General features: G+C 37.1%; 1 protein-coding gene across 2 annotated transcripts in view; it reads left to right on the top strand.

Annotated features, from left to right (window-relative positions):
- Positions 1–15,542, top strand: part of LOC129234268 (regulatory-associated protein of mTOR-like) — an 85,015-nt gene that overhangs the window by 51,665 nt on the left and 17,808 nt on the right. For both annotated transcript variants that reach the window (XM_054868264.1, XM_054868263.1), the window contains 6 exons: positions 334–444; positions 2,849–2,954; positions 4,751–4,865; positions 7,463–7,587; positions 13,449–13,550; positions 14,663–14,769. In XM_054868264.1, coding sequence (XP_054724239.1) covers positions 334–444; positions 2,849–2,954; positions 4,751–4,865; positions 7,463–7,587; positions 13,449–13,550; positions 14,663–14,769 — 666 coding nt within the window. The remainder of the gene's footprint in view (positions 1–333; positions 445–2,848; positions 2,955–4,750; positions 4,866–7,462; positions 7,588–13,448; positions 13,551–14,662; positions 14,770–15,542) is intronic.

Here is a 15,542-nt window from a genome sequence, read left to right as displayed (position 1 = left end):
TATCGGTTAGTTCGTTACAGATGTGTGCTTTTGCCTCTTCATTGTTTAGAACCAGTTATCGTCAAAACGACAATTTTTTTTCAATCAATATTTTTTAAAATCTAAACTACATTTGATCTATATTCTCACTACAGAGATGAATTCATTCATAGTTTTACAACATAATTTTGATCTCTCCTCCTTGCTTCCGGGGCGAAACAAAAGCATTTTATTTTCTTTTTGTCGTTTCCATGGAAACTATTCTCGAACGTTTCACGTAGAAAATTATTACTATGTAAAAAGTGCTTTTATTGAATTTCGTCTCGAGAGTTTGCATTTTCCATGGTGTCCTAGGTGCGTGAGACTGAGGAAGAGGCGGAAGATGCTCCGGAACCCAAGAGCCCCCTGGTGGAGACACAGTTTGTGTCCTGGAGTTCCAGATACTTCAGCGAGCCACTCCTCAAGGTGAGTTTCCCGCCGAAAGTCGGCATAAAATGTCCTTTTTCCTCAGTCCGGGAAAAGAAAGATCAACGGTTTTCGAATTAAAGAAAAAGATACGTTCGTTACTAACGTGTGATTTTGTTTGAAAATCAACTCATGTACAGGTGTCCCTCGTATAACACGGTTCATTTGTACCGTGCTATGTCAAAACTGTGTTATATGAGACTTTTTTTTATTTATTTTTTACATTAATTATTTAAGTACAGTAGAGGACCGTTATAACGCCGACCTATATAACGCAATTTTCTATAAAACGCACAATTTTTCAGAAGTAAACAATAGGTTTTTAAGTTTAAAAAATCCCTCTGTTTTGCTTTGCAAACATAAAAATGGTTAGGCAAATTGAATGTTGAAAGTTTTTCATCTTTCCATCTTAATTCAAAGATTTTAAAATGAAAATGAGTACTCAGAGTAAACAGAAAATACCAGATGGCTCTTGAAAATGCAGCTGTTATGCAAACCATGAAGCTAGCAGAAGTGCAGGATTTTGATTGTGAAACATATTTATTTGTGAATAATTATCGAATGAATGATTATATAGATTAATGAATAATTATCGTATATAATAATTGAAATAACTAATTCTAATATTGTTGCTTTAATGCTCATTGCAGATAAAACTCATTCTGAAGTGCTAACATATAGATATATTCTGGATATTAGTTTCAAAATTTGTGAAATGATCTATATAACGCAAAAACCTGTATAATGCAAAAGCTCTGGTCCCGAGGTGTGCGTTATAACAGTCTTCTACTGTACATTCCATTAATCAGGGCAGTACGTAAAGTGCCGTAGCGAAGCCGTGTTTCGTACTGTATCGAAAATGTGCTGTGCGAAACTTTGAAATTGATTGTTTGTACAGTGAATTGACGTGGACCATGTTATATCCGAGTTGAGTCTCCAGGTTTAAAATTTTATGATAGCTGAAATTTTGTCCTAATTAAACAATCAAAAAATGCTGCTTCCTTACTATCATGAACAAAAAAAAAAAAAAAAAAAAGAAGCGGGGAAAAAACTGGACCAACTTTTAGAAAAAGCAAAATGCGTACTGTCAAAAAGAAAATTAAGATTTTCTGCAGCAGGAAAGTTCGTCCGATCGAAAGTAACGGGAAAAAAATTATAAAATGAAATAAATAGAGTTATTTTATTGCTATATTTTTAAATTTATCCTTTACAAAATTTTTACTCAATGTTATTTCCTATACCTTTTTAACATTGAATTAAAACGAAAAGGAAATTCAATTTTTTAAAATGACATTATATAAAAACTGTGAAATATTGAATTGAAGTTGTTTCGGCGACATTCTAAGTGGACTGTAAGTTTTGTTTTTAATGATGACTATTTGCTTTTAGAAAAAGACTTTATAAACTATTTACAAATATTTACAACATGATTCCAGTAATCATTTACAGCTAACCAATATAGCTGTTCAAACTTTAGGGACGAATACCCTGTTGTAAAAGAAAGCTATGCGGGAACTCTGCAAAAAAAAAAAACCATATTCGAGCAAGTCGCCGAACAAGCTAAAGCCAAAAAACAGTGCTACGCCTGCATGTTGCGTTGAGTTGTTCTGCGGAGGCTCGTAGACGATTTCTATAGTTCGATAAACGATCAAGGCTTGTCTGTAGCGTAATGACGCAACAGAAGTTTTATGCCACGTGAATATGGAATCCGTGTCGCAATAAGGAATAATTGCATGTTTCGTGCCCCGTAATATCCAAACCGTGTCATACATGTTATAAAATTCAAAATTACTTATCTGTTTCAAAGAGTAGAAACCTTTCTATAAAAATCCTTTATTTAACATGAACACCACTTGCTTCTTGCAAGAAAAAAGGCAACTGAATACATGGTGAAAAATCAAAACATGTTGCTGAAAACTAACAGTTGGAAAAGCAGTTACATGTGCATCACATGTGTGCCAACACCTGATTGGTCAACAGCCAGGAGCTAATTTGAATATCAATGGACCAATCACATGTTGGCTACAGTTAAGATACTAAAAAATTAATTTATATTCAATCTAATTTTATGTTAATTTTAATTAATAAGTAATTAAATATATATTTTAATACACATGATATCTTTATTTTCTGGATCGGGATGCATTATGGTTTGGCAAATTTTTTGAGTCCTCCTGGATATTTCTGTAAGGAAAAGATGTCGTCTGGGTGAGGCTGTCTGCTCGGCCAAACTTCCCAGAGACCCGATTCGGAGAGTATCGAATAATGTGTAACGGAGTCGTGGGCGCAAAGAGAAGTGTAACAATGCAAATTACCTCAAAAGTTTTCATCCTCGGTCGAGGACGGATCCGGAAATTTTTCAAAGGAGGGGGCGATTGTTTTTTACCTGTTTTGTTTATTACAGGCCTCGGAGAGCGACCCGGACGGTCCGGAGCACCTGGAGCGGGAGTGGCTCTTCCTCAGGAACGAGAAGGTGCGGAGGGGCGTGGCCGAGGAGAAGAAGAGGCTGGGTGAGTGCTCACTCTCGACTTTGTCATTGACATTCTCTCTTTTTGTTTGTTTTTCAAAGAGGAGTTTTGCACTCGGGGTTCGAAAATATCAAAAATATCCGATATTTTGATATATATCGGATATTTTCAATCGGCACAAACTAGTCTTCAAAATAGTAAATGCATCCTTAAATCAATCTTTATTTTCTTATATTGTTATTACACTATTTAGGCATGAAATGAAGGTTTCTTTCATTATTTATCTCTAATATTTCATTTTACATTTCTAGCATTTTTATGGAGCTCATTTGCTGTTTTACTCATTTTTCTTCTGTTAGCTGCATTTACACAGTTGTATGACTCAGAATTAAATAATATGCATTAGTCAGTGAACTCATAAGACATTTTCATTTTTTCTGAGCAATGTTTAATATTTAATGAGGCACTTTTAATATGAATATAAGTGTTACATTACTAATAATTTTATGAATATAAAATACAAGCAAATAAGGAATATTATATTACTTTGTTATATTAATGATGTATTAATACATCATAAAAATATAGTACACAACTTTTTGGTTATGTTTAATAATAAATGAACAATATTATTATGACTAATGTACTTTTTATATTGAAAATACCATAGCCAAAAAATAAATATCGAAAATATCATGATATATTCAAAATTAATATTGGATATATGTCAACTGATATATATCGGCGAACCCTGGTTGCACCAGTGACTAAATTACGTATAGTAAAGGGGTATTCTAGCTTAGATGCTTGATTTTAAGGTGATTTTACGGGCATAATAGAAAAAAAAATTAGCTATTTTCACTATACATTCTTATCTGTTTTTTATTGATACTTTAAAAGTATAAAAATGCATTCAAAACTGAAGTTGGTGGAGGCTGGCAAAGTGGAGACTCTAAAAAAAAAGGGGGGGTTTCCAGGTTGACATGATACCAATCCTCCAGGTGATCTGAAACATAAAGTTAAGACTGATTCTTACTAAACAAGGATGTAGAATTGTCTGGACGTAGCCGATCTGAAAATAAATTTTTTTTCACAAATTGACGTCTGTTTGAAAAAAAAAAAGTTCATTTCTTGGCTCCTTTTCTGAACTTTGGTGTTTTTTTAAAAAAAATAATTGAAATAAAAAATTCCAAAACCCCCTACGTTGGGACAATTTTGATTGTACTAAGAAAGTCTGTACCGAATTTCAAGTCGATCGGTGCATGAGAACGTGAGATATCTTGTCGACCATATCGAGAAAAATGCGTCTAAAGTTTGCAGTCTCATTTCGGGAAAAGAGTTCATTTTAACAAAGTTAACCATAAATCCCCTTCGAAACTTATTCTTAAAGGTCTAAACTTTGAGAATATGAAGGGGGGGAAAATATCGATTTCTCTTTGGATTTTCCCTAGGCTAGAATACCCCCTTAATAATACATTGATATTCGCGATGGAAACAGGCTATAGTAGTGCAATCTGTAATGGACTGGAAAACCTTCCATCGTGCTAAAAGATAGAGCGAAGCCTTACAGGCGTTGCGTTGCAAGAAGAAAAATAATAACTTTAACTTTCAATTTAGAATTCCATAAATATGAATTTAACAAAGATAGCGAAATAAGTTAGTGAGTAAAAAAGGCGCTTGATATTTCGGGGATTGGTTGTAAATAAATGTATATGTTTATGCTTTTTTAATTCTGCGGCTTGATATTTTTATTTATTCAACCTTCTGATTAATTGTTGATATTCGATAATAATAATATTCAACACAATGGTTTGTCATTTTTGTTCTCCCCTCTGCAGAGATGGGCAGGTTCGAGGAGCAGATCTTCATCAACAAGAACCCAGGCTGCCCCACGGCCCTGGTCTTCCACCCCTACGAGCCGCTCATGGTGGTCGCAGACAAGGACTCCTACAGGTGGGTTTGCTCTCTCCTCCCCTCCCTGACTTTCGGACCGATCCCGATTTCCGGGAACGTAGGATCTGATACCATGGAAGAGCCATCTTGCAGAGTTCGCGTATAAACTAATGCCTCAATAATCTTTCAATAAAAAAAAAATGATGAAGAGATTTCATAAAAATGTAACTCAAATTTATTAACCTTTAAAAAGGTAGCTATAATTGTATAAACTCATTGAACTGAAGCCACAGGTATAAGACTATTAAATATGACTGGCACGTTTGCTAAGCTCAATCCATCAGGGTTGGCAAGTTTCTGCCGAGGCGGTTGAAACCACTGGTAGAAACCGGTTAAAACCGGCATGGCAGAAACCACTTTCTGCCACATTGCGGCAGAAACTGGCAAAAACTCACAAAATTACAAAAATTAATTACTGACATACAATAGAAAATTCATGGAAAAAATAATTAATTGCTATCCCAAAGCACAATTTAATTACAACATTATCACAATTTATTTGTATTGTATTGGTATTAGTATATTTTTTTAAACTGGTCCACTATATAGTAACTGGGGTAGTGGTAAAAATTTGACTGGAAAAGTAAGTTTCGAGAAATGGGGCCAATGTGCTTTGCAAAGCTGTGACATTCTGTACAAAAACTACATTAGTATTTGCAGGTAAAATTCTGCCCCTTCCTGTATGTCCTCTTCTGTATGCCACTCCTCTTTCCTCAACACCCATATGATTTATCATCCTTTGTTAGATTAATCCAAATATTACGAGCATCTGGAATTGAAAAGTTCCCTTTCTGAACTAAATGAAGGGCACTAGCATAGAATTTTATTTTTTTAAATGATGAAATGAAGTCTAATTTTTTAGTTCATTTAAACAAATATCATTTAGTAATTAATTGAGACGCTTTTAAGTTTTTGCCAGTGTCTGCCAGTTTTTACCGGTTATAACCAGTTTCTGCCACTGGCATGGCAAAAACTAGTTTCTGCCAGCAGGAAGCCAACCCTGCAATCTATTAACATTGCTAATCCATGACTAGGATCAGCCAGGCATCATCGGCAATCAGCCGAGCTATGCGAGAGCTCGATCTAGACTAGGCTCTTACCGAACGGACATCAGTGAACGAATTCAAAATAGGGGAGATCGAATCTCGGCCCCGAGTTCCCGGTTAAATAGCTCGTCCTCATCGGCATTCACGTCGATGCACACCCCTCCACGCAACCAATGAGGATGCACCGAGCGGCAGAGACGCCTTCCCGCTCGGCCAATGGCGGGAGTCCGTTACGTCACTCGCCCGATCCGTCGGCTCGCTCCCGATTCATCATTCATTCGGACGTTAACCCGAACGAGTATCCTGTTGACTAAGTTGAAGTTCTATCTCTGATCATAGTAAGTGTAGAGACACTTGTTATAATTGCAATTCTATTTCTAACAGGATCAAGAGGGAAAAGATAAAATGAATTGCAAATATTTTATTTGTTAATGAACTGAAGCCGGCAACGGCTGTCGATTTCGAGTCGGCGAGCTCTCCGTCTTCGTGGGCCGGAGCTCGGACAGTGTCCCGCATCTGCCGAAAGGAGGCCATGATTAGAGCTCTGAGCTGCTTTAGGAGGGCAAAGCACAGTATCTGCGAATTTTATTTATTTATTTGCTTTTTTGTCATCAATCGTACTTCCTTACGAGTCCGCTCGCTCGGTTTCCGCGGAAAGTGAAGCAGGGGATAAATTTCAAATTTTGACATTTTTTATAGACATTGGGACAAACGGGTGCCCACCTAGGAGGGTCATGGCGCAGACTGCACCATTGAAACTTTTAGGGGGTTGTTTTGAGGGGTATTTTTCTCATTTTTGGGAGTGACTCTTGCTTTTTTGGGGGTCTCCGTAATATTGAGGGGGTTGCACCCTTGCCCTTAGGAGGGGCACCCCTGGGATAAAACATAGGCCTTCCCCCTATTTTATGGGGTTCTCCCATAAAATGGCATCTTTCAAGACACCGCGTGTGCTCTCGAAAGATGCCATTTTTTGAGAATCCACTGATTTAATATCGATCACGGAGTCAAATATTGACAAAATAAAAGGCAAACCTGCCAGTGACCAGTCGTTTACCCCACGGTCGGGGCAAACCCGATCCGGGGGCTCCGTGATGCGACGATCCGGGACGTCCCCCATGCTGCGGGGTCGGGGACGGACCGATCCGTTCGTGTTGAGAATACTAAATGATTATCATGCCGTGGATCGAAAACTTATTTATTAATGTTGAAGAAACTATCTACATAAACAGTGACAAAATATGTAATACTCAGTAACCAAAGATCCGAAGCAGAGTAAGCACATAGACTATTTATAGTTTTAGTCCAGGATTAGTGAGTTAACCAATTAATATGCCCGTAATGTAAAACAACCAATGAAAAATACATAAATAAAATATAGACAAAAGAAAAGGATTAACTTAAGAAAATTTAGGACCTGGGAGAGAGCTCCAAGTAAGCCTCGACCAATAGCGAAACGTTATTTATCCAAGTTTGCTTTAACCAATTAAAGTGCGATTATTGATATTTCAACAGTTTGATCGACTGAATCGCCTCCTCTGTCTCTCTTTGCAGCGTGTGGGACTGGGAGCGCGGGCTCCTGCTCCCGTCCCGGCCCCCAGGCGGGCCGCGCAACGCCCGGATCACCGCCCTGGACCTGCTCAACGCACACCTGGACGCTCTGCTCATGGTCGGATACGGTGAGTGGCTCTTTTTTCTCGTCGGTGGACGGCCCCGCTCGATTCTTCAACGCTGACATACATTAAAAATTTAGCCGGAAACAATAATGGTTACGTAAAAATATGTATACAGAACAGGGTTGGCAAGTTTCTGCCAAGGTGGTTAAAACCACTGGTAGAAACCAGTTAAAACCGGCATGGCAAAAACCCCTTTCTGCCACCTTTGTGGCAGAAACCGGCAAAAACTCAAAAAATGACATAAAAGAAATCTTTGATACCCAATAGGAATTTAGCACAGGAAAATAATGAAATGTTAGCCAAACCACAATTTAATTACAATATCATTTAAAAACCATTAAAATTATGTTTTTTGCCCTCTGCAGCTGTCTGTAAGAAAAGGTGAATTGAAAATATAAATGATTTCTTAATTTAATATGAATGGAGGAGAAATAACAGAATACTCTCGCAAAAGAACTAGATGGCAATGCCATCAAGGATACAGCAAAGATTCATGAAACTTTCATCAATTGTATATATTTTTTAAATAAAATGATCTACTATGTAGTAACTGGGGTGGTTTTAAAATTTGACTGGAAAAATAAGTTTTGGGAAATAGGGCCAATTTGTTTTGTAAAGCTATGATATTAGGTATAAAATAGAGGTTACTATCGGCAAGTAAAATTCTGGCATTTTTTCTTGAGCAAATGATAATTTTAATCCAAGCATTTTAGATGACACATATAAGCTAGCAAATAACAAACAGTAACTGCCTGTTTAAATCTGTATGTCACTTCTTTTTCTTAAGTGCCCTTAAGATTCTCGTCCTTTAGATTAATACAAATGTTACGAGCATCTTCAGTTAAACAGTTCTCTTTCTGATCAAACTAAATGAAGGGCAATGAGTTTTATTTTTTATAATGATGAAATAGAATTACATTTTTTAGTTTACTTAAACAAATATCATTTTGTAATTACTTGAATTAATAAAGATGCTTTTTAGTTTTTGCCAGTTTCTGCCGGTTTTTACCAGTTATAACCAGTTTCTGCCGGCAGAAAGCCAACCCTGATACAGAAGTATAAAAAAAGGATTGCAAACAGATTACACACGTACGCGAGAAAATCGTGGAAACGGATCAACTCAAACACGTCAGGTTAGGTTGCACCGAAAGCGTGTCGATGCTCGTGTCGGTGACTTTTATCCCGCTCGGCGTCCATTAAATACGTTGGAATGAGCTCTTAGTTTCTGTTGACCTAACAATTTGTGTCTAACTCCCGTAAGGAAGGTAAACACCAAGTTTAGCAGATGCCTTTCTATTTCACATTTCTGTAGCTATCAAGTGAATGAAATGTAAGAACTCAAATTGAAACGCTAAATCATTTTATTTATAAATCCAATAATTAACAACTGTACATAAAATCTAATTTCAGTAAATAGTATAAACAAGTATGAGGGATTTCAACACTACTCAAATCAATCTTCATGTTCCAAAAGAACATCCTTCCAGAAAAATATTTGACACCCTAACATGAATTATTCTAAAATGTTTCAAAAAATTTTAAGTCCCTAACTCTCATGGCGAAATCCAAACAGCCATCTCCTCAGTGCAGGAGTCGCTTCAACAGCGAACGATCCTCTTAAAAATAGGACTATCGTCAGTCGAAAATGAGAAGAGCGATTTCCTTCTCATTCCCTCTGCTTATATCATACAGCGCACTCAATGCACATCACTCCGGATATGCTTACGTAAGAGCCCATCTGGATCTTTCCAGAACATTCGATTTGCCGCGGAGCTCGGGAGATTACATCACGCCTCTGTTCGTGCTCTGACGTCGTATCCTTCTTCCTGACGAAACACGTCGTTTGAGGTCGTTCCGATGTTTACGCGTCGATTCTCCGATACGCGATTTGAAACGAGCGTCCTTTCAGGGACAAGATTAACTGCCTTTTCATTATTAAAGAAATACAAGTGAGTAAAAACATTTACACTTAGCTTACACTTAGCTTTCAAAATGAATTGGTGAGAATATTTCTCAAATAGACATTTTTTGGCTATCAGTTTCCCTAAGTATGAGCTTTGGTCATCGGTCAAAATATTGGGCTCGATTTTAATTTGCGTGTTTATGGCTAAATAAGGTACTATATAGTCACATATTCACAACTCCAACAAAATGTAAGGGGCACTGCAGCCACTCTCTAACTCGTATTTGTGGGAAGCTTTCTTTTCTATTATTCTGAAATTACATTACACCATAAACTGCCTGAAGACTTTAATTTTCCCCAAAGAAAACACGTCCAACAGAATGTTTCAACTTTTCGGTAGTATCATTAATGATTGCAAGATAGCGTATTTGAGCTCTGGTGTCGCAAATAAGTCGACGTAAAACTTAGAAGGAAAATATGGGGGAAATTGAAATCTCGCATATAAGTCGAGCACTCACTTTTCGAAGAAATTGGATATGTTTTCCCACTATTTTTGAATATAAACGTTGTATAAAGGAGGAAAATGAAATATAACGCACATTCTAACTTTAAATGGCGTTCAATTTTTATTCTCTTGGACTGGGTTTGACCATCGATTACATGGAAAGGCTAATGTCCGGTTCATGGGCGGAAATAGACGTATCTATTAGTTTATAGAGCTGTTAGTTGAATGCTTCAGATGTGCAATTTTGCCCCTCTATTGTTCAGCCTTAGTTTTGTAAAAATGAAAATTTGCTCACAGCAGCATTTTTTAAATCTATAAAGTATATTCGATCCATATTCTCACGGCGAAAATGAATTGATTTATTTATTCACAATAAAGTCACTTACCATTTTGCTTTTACGTTCCCGAACGAAATGAAAACATTTTATTTTCTTTTTGTTCTTTCCATGGTAACTATTTTTGTTTCCCCTTATTTTATTTTTGAAAATGCAATAAATGAATAAGGCACTGGTGACGTTATAAAACGCGTGCATAAAAATCCCATCGTTCTTTTCCCTTCTCCCCTGTTTGATTCATTCAGATGGAATCGTCTTTACTTGGCAGATTGCCGAATTACATACAATCCCAGGTCAAACAGTAAAATATTCATTTCTGTGATCACGATTTTCATAAAGGGTTCGATTTTGTCGCTAAAATTTCTCTTACTGATTGCTTTCATTTTGAATTAATATCAATAAAGTTCTGTACTGTGCAGCCATATTAGACTATTATTCTTTTAATGAAAATGAGTATCATATCGTGACTATCTGAATAATTTACGAATGAGGAGATTCCCACACTTTTGGCCAGGGCTGCGGAGTCGGAAGGAAAATGGCCGACTCCGACTCCGACTCCGGATTTTTTTAAAATTGTATTTTTTCAACTCCCTCTCTCCCTTCAGGGGAAGGGGGAAAACCTCTAAACAGAGATTGAAGTATTAATTCCTTTTTATGAAAATGTCGCATTTTGTTTTTTAATGTAAACCCAAGACGCATACAACGTCAGAAATTCAATTTAAAAATCAAATTTTCCAATAGTTACGAGTTAAAAAGTGAGATCACTTAAAAATCCCTTTTAAAAAATTTGAAAAGGATTATCTGTAATTTGCTCCCCTTTAATGTTTAACAAATAGACATTGATCAAATCGTGTGCTTTTAATTTTTGAAGGGAAAACAAAAACCTTTTTTTCTAAATCCAAGTTCTCGAGAGGGGGTTTTTTGCCTAGGGTGACACCCATCTGATAGATGGTAACCAAAGTTAATTTCAGAGTTTATAAAAAAATATAAATACTTTAATTCTGAAAATTTTCGCGAATATATTTTAAATTATATTTCATCAATAAAATTGCAACGAAAATAGGGCGCATATACATCAGGAGCTAATTTTACACAAAATGCGGCGGTATACAAATATGTACGAATAGCTTTTACTATACCTATGTTTCTCATTCGCAAAATTTTTAATTTAAATTTTATTTGCTGCTTTAGAGTTAACCTTAATATGAAGATTTTAAGATTAACTGCAATTATTGAGTGTTGTAATCAAGAAATCATTTACACTTATTTTGTTCCATACTTTTTAGTGAGAACCAAGCTTAGAAATAGTCTTAATAAAGAAAAAACCATTAGATTATTTCGTCGGATCTTTTGGATTCGTGCTTTCGCGCCAGAACTTTTTTGAATTTGCCGTTCACCCTTAAACGTTTCAACATTAGCTACGGGCCTCAACTTACTAATTTGTTACGTTTCTTTTACTATTTTACAACTGAGATCGAACAAAACACTATATTTCTATTTTTATTTGTAAGTGATTACTTGAAAATGTTAGGCAACAAAACCGTTTGCTGACAGTTGCTATTAGTTAAGTCAAAAAGTAAGCAAACTAGGGGACGGCTACAGAAAGTTCTGTAAGCACTCAAGCTAGCTGATTGCCATAATGGCAGTTATTTTCTCATTAGTATCTTTTCATACATGTAATCGAACCAATTGGAAGTCAGTTTTTAAAAAATGCAAGGAGAGTCAGCGAAAGGGAAAGAAAAAAAGAAGCCCGGAGTCGGCATGTTTTCTAACAACTCCGACTCCGACTCCTTTACCTAAAAATCAGTCCGACTCCGACTCCACAGCCCTGCTTTTGGCACATTCATTCTTTTGCAATCATTATTTAGTCTTTACTTCACGGTTGGACCATGTCAATTCATAGCAGAATGTGAGTTTTTCATTTATGTAGCATCTTTAAAACAGTGGGACCAAAAAAAAGATAATGTTCACATTTCGTAGCGTCCCCTTTCCGAGAAAATGTTCTGTCCCACTTGCGAGTCGACTCTTATAACCTCGATTTTCATACTAAGTTTCTCGACTTACATTGTACAGGCGTCCCTCGTATAACGTTTTCATGAAACTCGGTTTCAGTATAACATGGCACATCCCTCGATTCACATTATTTCCGAGTCTCGTGTGACACGGTTTCAATCTGTCACGAATCACGATTTCGATACAACACGATACATCTTGACGTGATTTTTACCATGTACATGATTAATGAGCATAAAAAATGAGTTAAAATATTATTTTAAAAGAAGTCTCGTACAACACGGTTTCGATAAGACACAGAACTAGTCGACCGTGTTATACGAGTGACGCCCGTATTCGATGTTTCATAAAAGTTTGAATCACAGACTAATAATAAAAATAGGCCGAGCGCCGGCAACCCTTTTGCTGCTCATGAACCAAACCATGTGACTGGCGGATATCCTAGCAACGGCGGGCGTCGATCGTAGCAGACGATCCGATCGAGAAATAAAATAAATTGAATCGATGGAACACACGGAAGAATGATCTTTTATGGAGTCCGATTTGTAAATTTGCTATTCTAAGTTGTAAATATTTTGTTAATATAGTGAGTTTTTCCCTTAGATAGTACTGTGCATTTTCTTTAGTCAATTTCAATAACTGTCTAAACAATCAAAGATGCGAGCTCCCAGAAAGAATCGGCAAACGGTGAGATTTTTACCTACAATTTCAATTTAAGATACAGATGAGTACATTTTTGCGTTAACGCAAATTGTTCACGCCAACGCTGACGTGGCTGTTCCGAACGAAATAAAAGTTACTGAAAACTGCGATCGAAAACTAATGACTAATGTCAAAAAAATGCATAACTAAAAGAAAAACAGTTCAATCTCTGCACCTGGAAAAGAAAATTATAATGAAAACACATTACGTCTTAAAATACATGTCGAGCGCCAAACTATAGATAATGTAGCCATCCAGCAACCGTGCTGCCAAATTGTTTGCCGAGCCTCCCACCAGTCACATGATGTATCCATGAACCCATTTTTTCATCAGCAAGTCTGGGGAAGCTCGGTCTACTCTCATTATTAGTCCGTGGTTTGAACTCTGTCGTTTCCTTCCCCTGCAGACGACGGGGCCGTGAAGGTGTGGAAGGACTACGCCAGCGCCTCCTCCGTCCGGCCGGTCACGGCGTTCCGGGTCGTCCAGGACCTCCTGCCCTCCACTAGAGGTGAGTCCGTTCTCATTGACTAATGAGTAACAAAATAATGAGTAAGGCCCGTACCTCGGAGCCAGAGGGATGCGAGTCGGAAAAATTTCGATTTTCCGTCCGTTAGTGTTGTGTGTGGAAGCCTTTTCGGACGTCATTGTTTTTGAAAAAATCTTTTTACCGAGGCTAAAAGAACGTGCGTCCCATCCTTTGCATGTGCCAGAAAAGTTTTTCCTCTCTCCTGTAAAATGACCACAATGTGACTTACGTCCTTCTGGCTCTGAAGTATGGCTAACATCTCCGTGAAAGTCTACAATTCCGATTCGCGGGGATCGAAGTCGTCCTATGTTTCCTATAAATCTTATAATTTTTAAAAATGGTGAAAAACAGTCCTATATTTCCTATAAATCCTATATTTCCTAAAAAGAATCCTATATTTTTGGTAGACTGACGCATTCTACATCTTAGGCATAACAAATTATGTGACCTTTCAGTGAAAGTTTTGCCCTGCTTCGTTAAAAAAGAAGCTCTTATAGAGAGAACGAGTGAAAATTTACAAGAGTTAAATCAAATAAAAGATTCGAAATTTCTTGTTGATAAAAAGTTGCCCTGTACCCCCAAATGTCCAGAAAAAACATTTATTCAAGTTAAAAAATATTAAAGTATCCTGCACTTGGCCTAAAATTTACTTCTTCAAAAAACTAATATTTTTCTATATATTTTTTAAAAAACATAGGTAAATTTTCAGAAATTATATAGCTGAAAAATGTCAACAATATAGTAGGTAATTAGTAGGTAGTTATAGTAGGAGATTTTTCTCTCGTGCAATATCTAAGGCAATGTACTCAAAAATATGGCTTTTTTCATGTTTCAGTTAAGTTTTTCATTTTAAATACATTATTTTTTTATTATTCATTTGCAAATGCTGATTTAAGTATGTGTTTGCTAATAATTTTTGAAATTGATTTTGAATATAAATTCATGCATATTTTTTAAAAAGTAAATAGAAAAAATCGATTTTCTGAAAAAAGACCTCCGGAATCGAACGATATTGAACGGTTGAAGAAGTGAGAAACGTCATAGTGTGCTGCATTTTGACCCCACAATAACCGCTTCTGTTTCTTCCACCTCAGGTTCCGGTCTGGTGCTGCGCTGGGAGCAGCACTCCCTGCGTCTGCTGGCGTCCGGGGACGTCCGCCACGTGCGCGTCTGGGACGCACAGAGGGAGGCCAAGCTGCAGGTGAGTCCCACTCATTTCTCGGTCAAAAAGAGTTTGAGCGAGAAATGAGTGAACATACTCGTCGCTGAAATACTGGCGATCCGTGGGTCAGGAGACGCGTTCGTGTAATACGACGGCGAAAAACCGAGTCGATTTCAATTTAATTGCAACGTTTTAGCTACTAAACTGAGAGGGCAAAAGGAGTAACAATTTTAAAGCTATTGTCAAAAGTGCTTTAAAAGATAGAGATTTCTCATCGAAATAGTAATTACGGTACGGCAATAACTTCGAGACGGATCGGTGAATCGGAGTGAACGAGGACGGGCATATGCGTCATACGGAAGGTTTGAACAGACGTAACTGTTAAACTATTTCCCATATTTTCCCCCCAAAAGTAATATCGCAAGGAGGCGCAGAATGCTAAAGGGAGGAAGTTGGTCTGCGCTTTTGTCTCTTCTTCTTCGCCCGTGGGGTCGTTTGTTTTACGCACTCAGAATCGCGTAGGAGAGAAATCTAAACCACATAAGATGAAAGACTCCATGGGCGGCGAAGTGGCCTCTGCCCGTGAATTCTGTTGTGAATGGATATTCCATACGTCGGCATCAAGAAAAAAATATAATCCGCTTCTCATTCATTTTACTTTTTTAATAGATAATCTGCAGGAAGTTGAGGTACTCGCCTATAATGGACTCAGTATCTTGCGAGGATCTTAAATATTTTAATGAATGGTGAAAAAATACTAGAGTAATGAGTATAACACTTCAACACTTTGATCCGACGAAAAACGTCGATGT

Source organism: Uloborus diversus, chromosome 1, assembly GCF_026930045.1.
Source record: "Uloborus diversus isolate 005 chromosome 1, Udiv.v.3.1, whole genome shotgun sequence".
NCBI lineage: Eukaryota > Metazoa > Arthropoda > Arachnida > Araneae > Uloboridae > Uloborus > Uloborus diversus.
The sequence above is the reverse complement of the archived record's forward strand: the minus strand, read 5'-3'. Positions and strand labels throughout refer to the sequence as shown.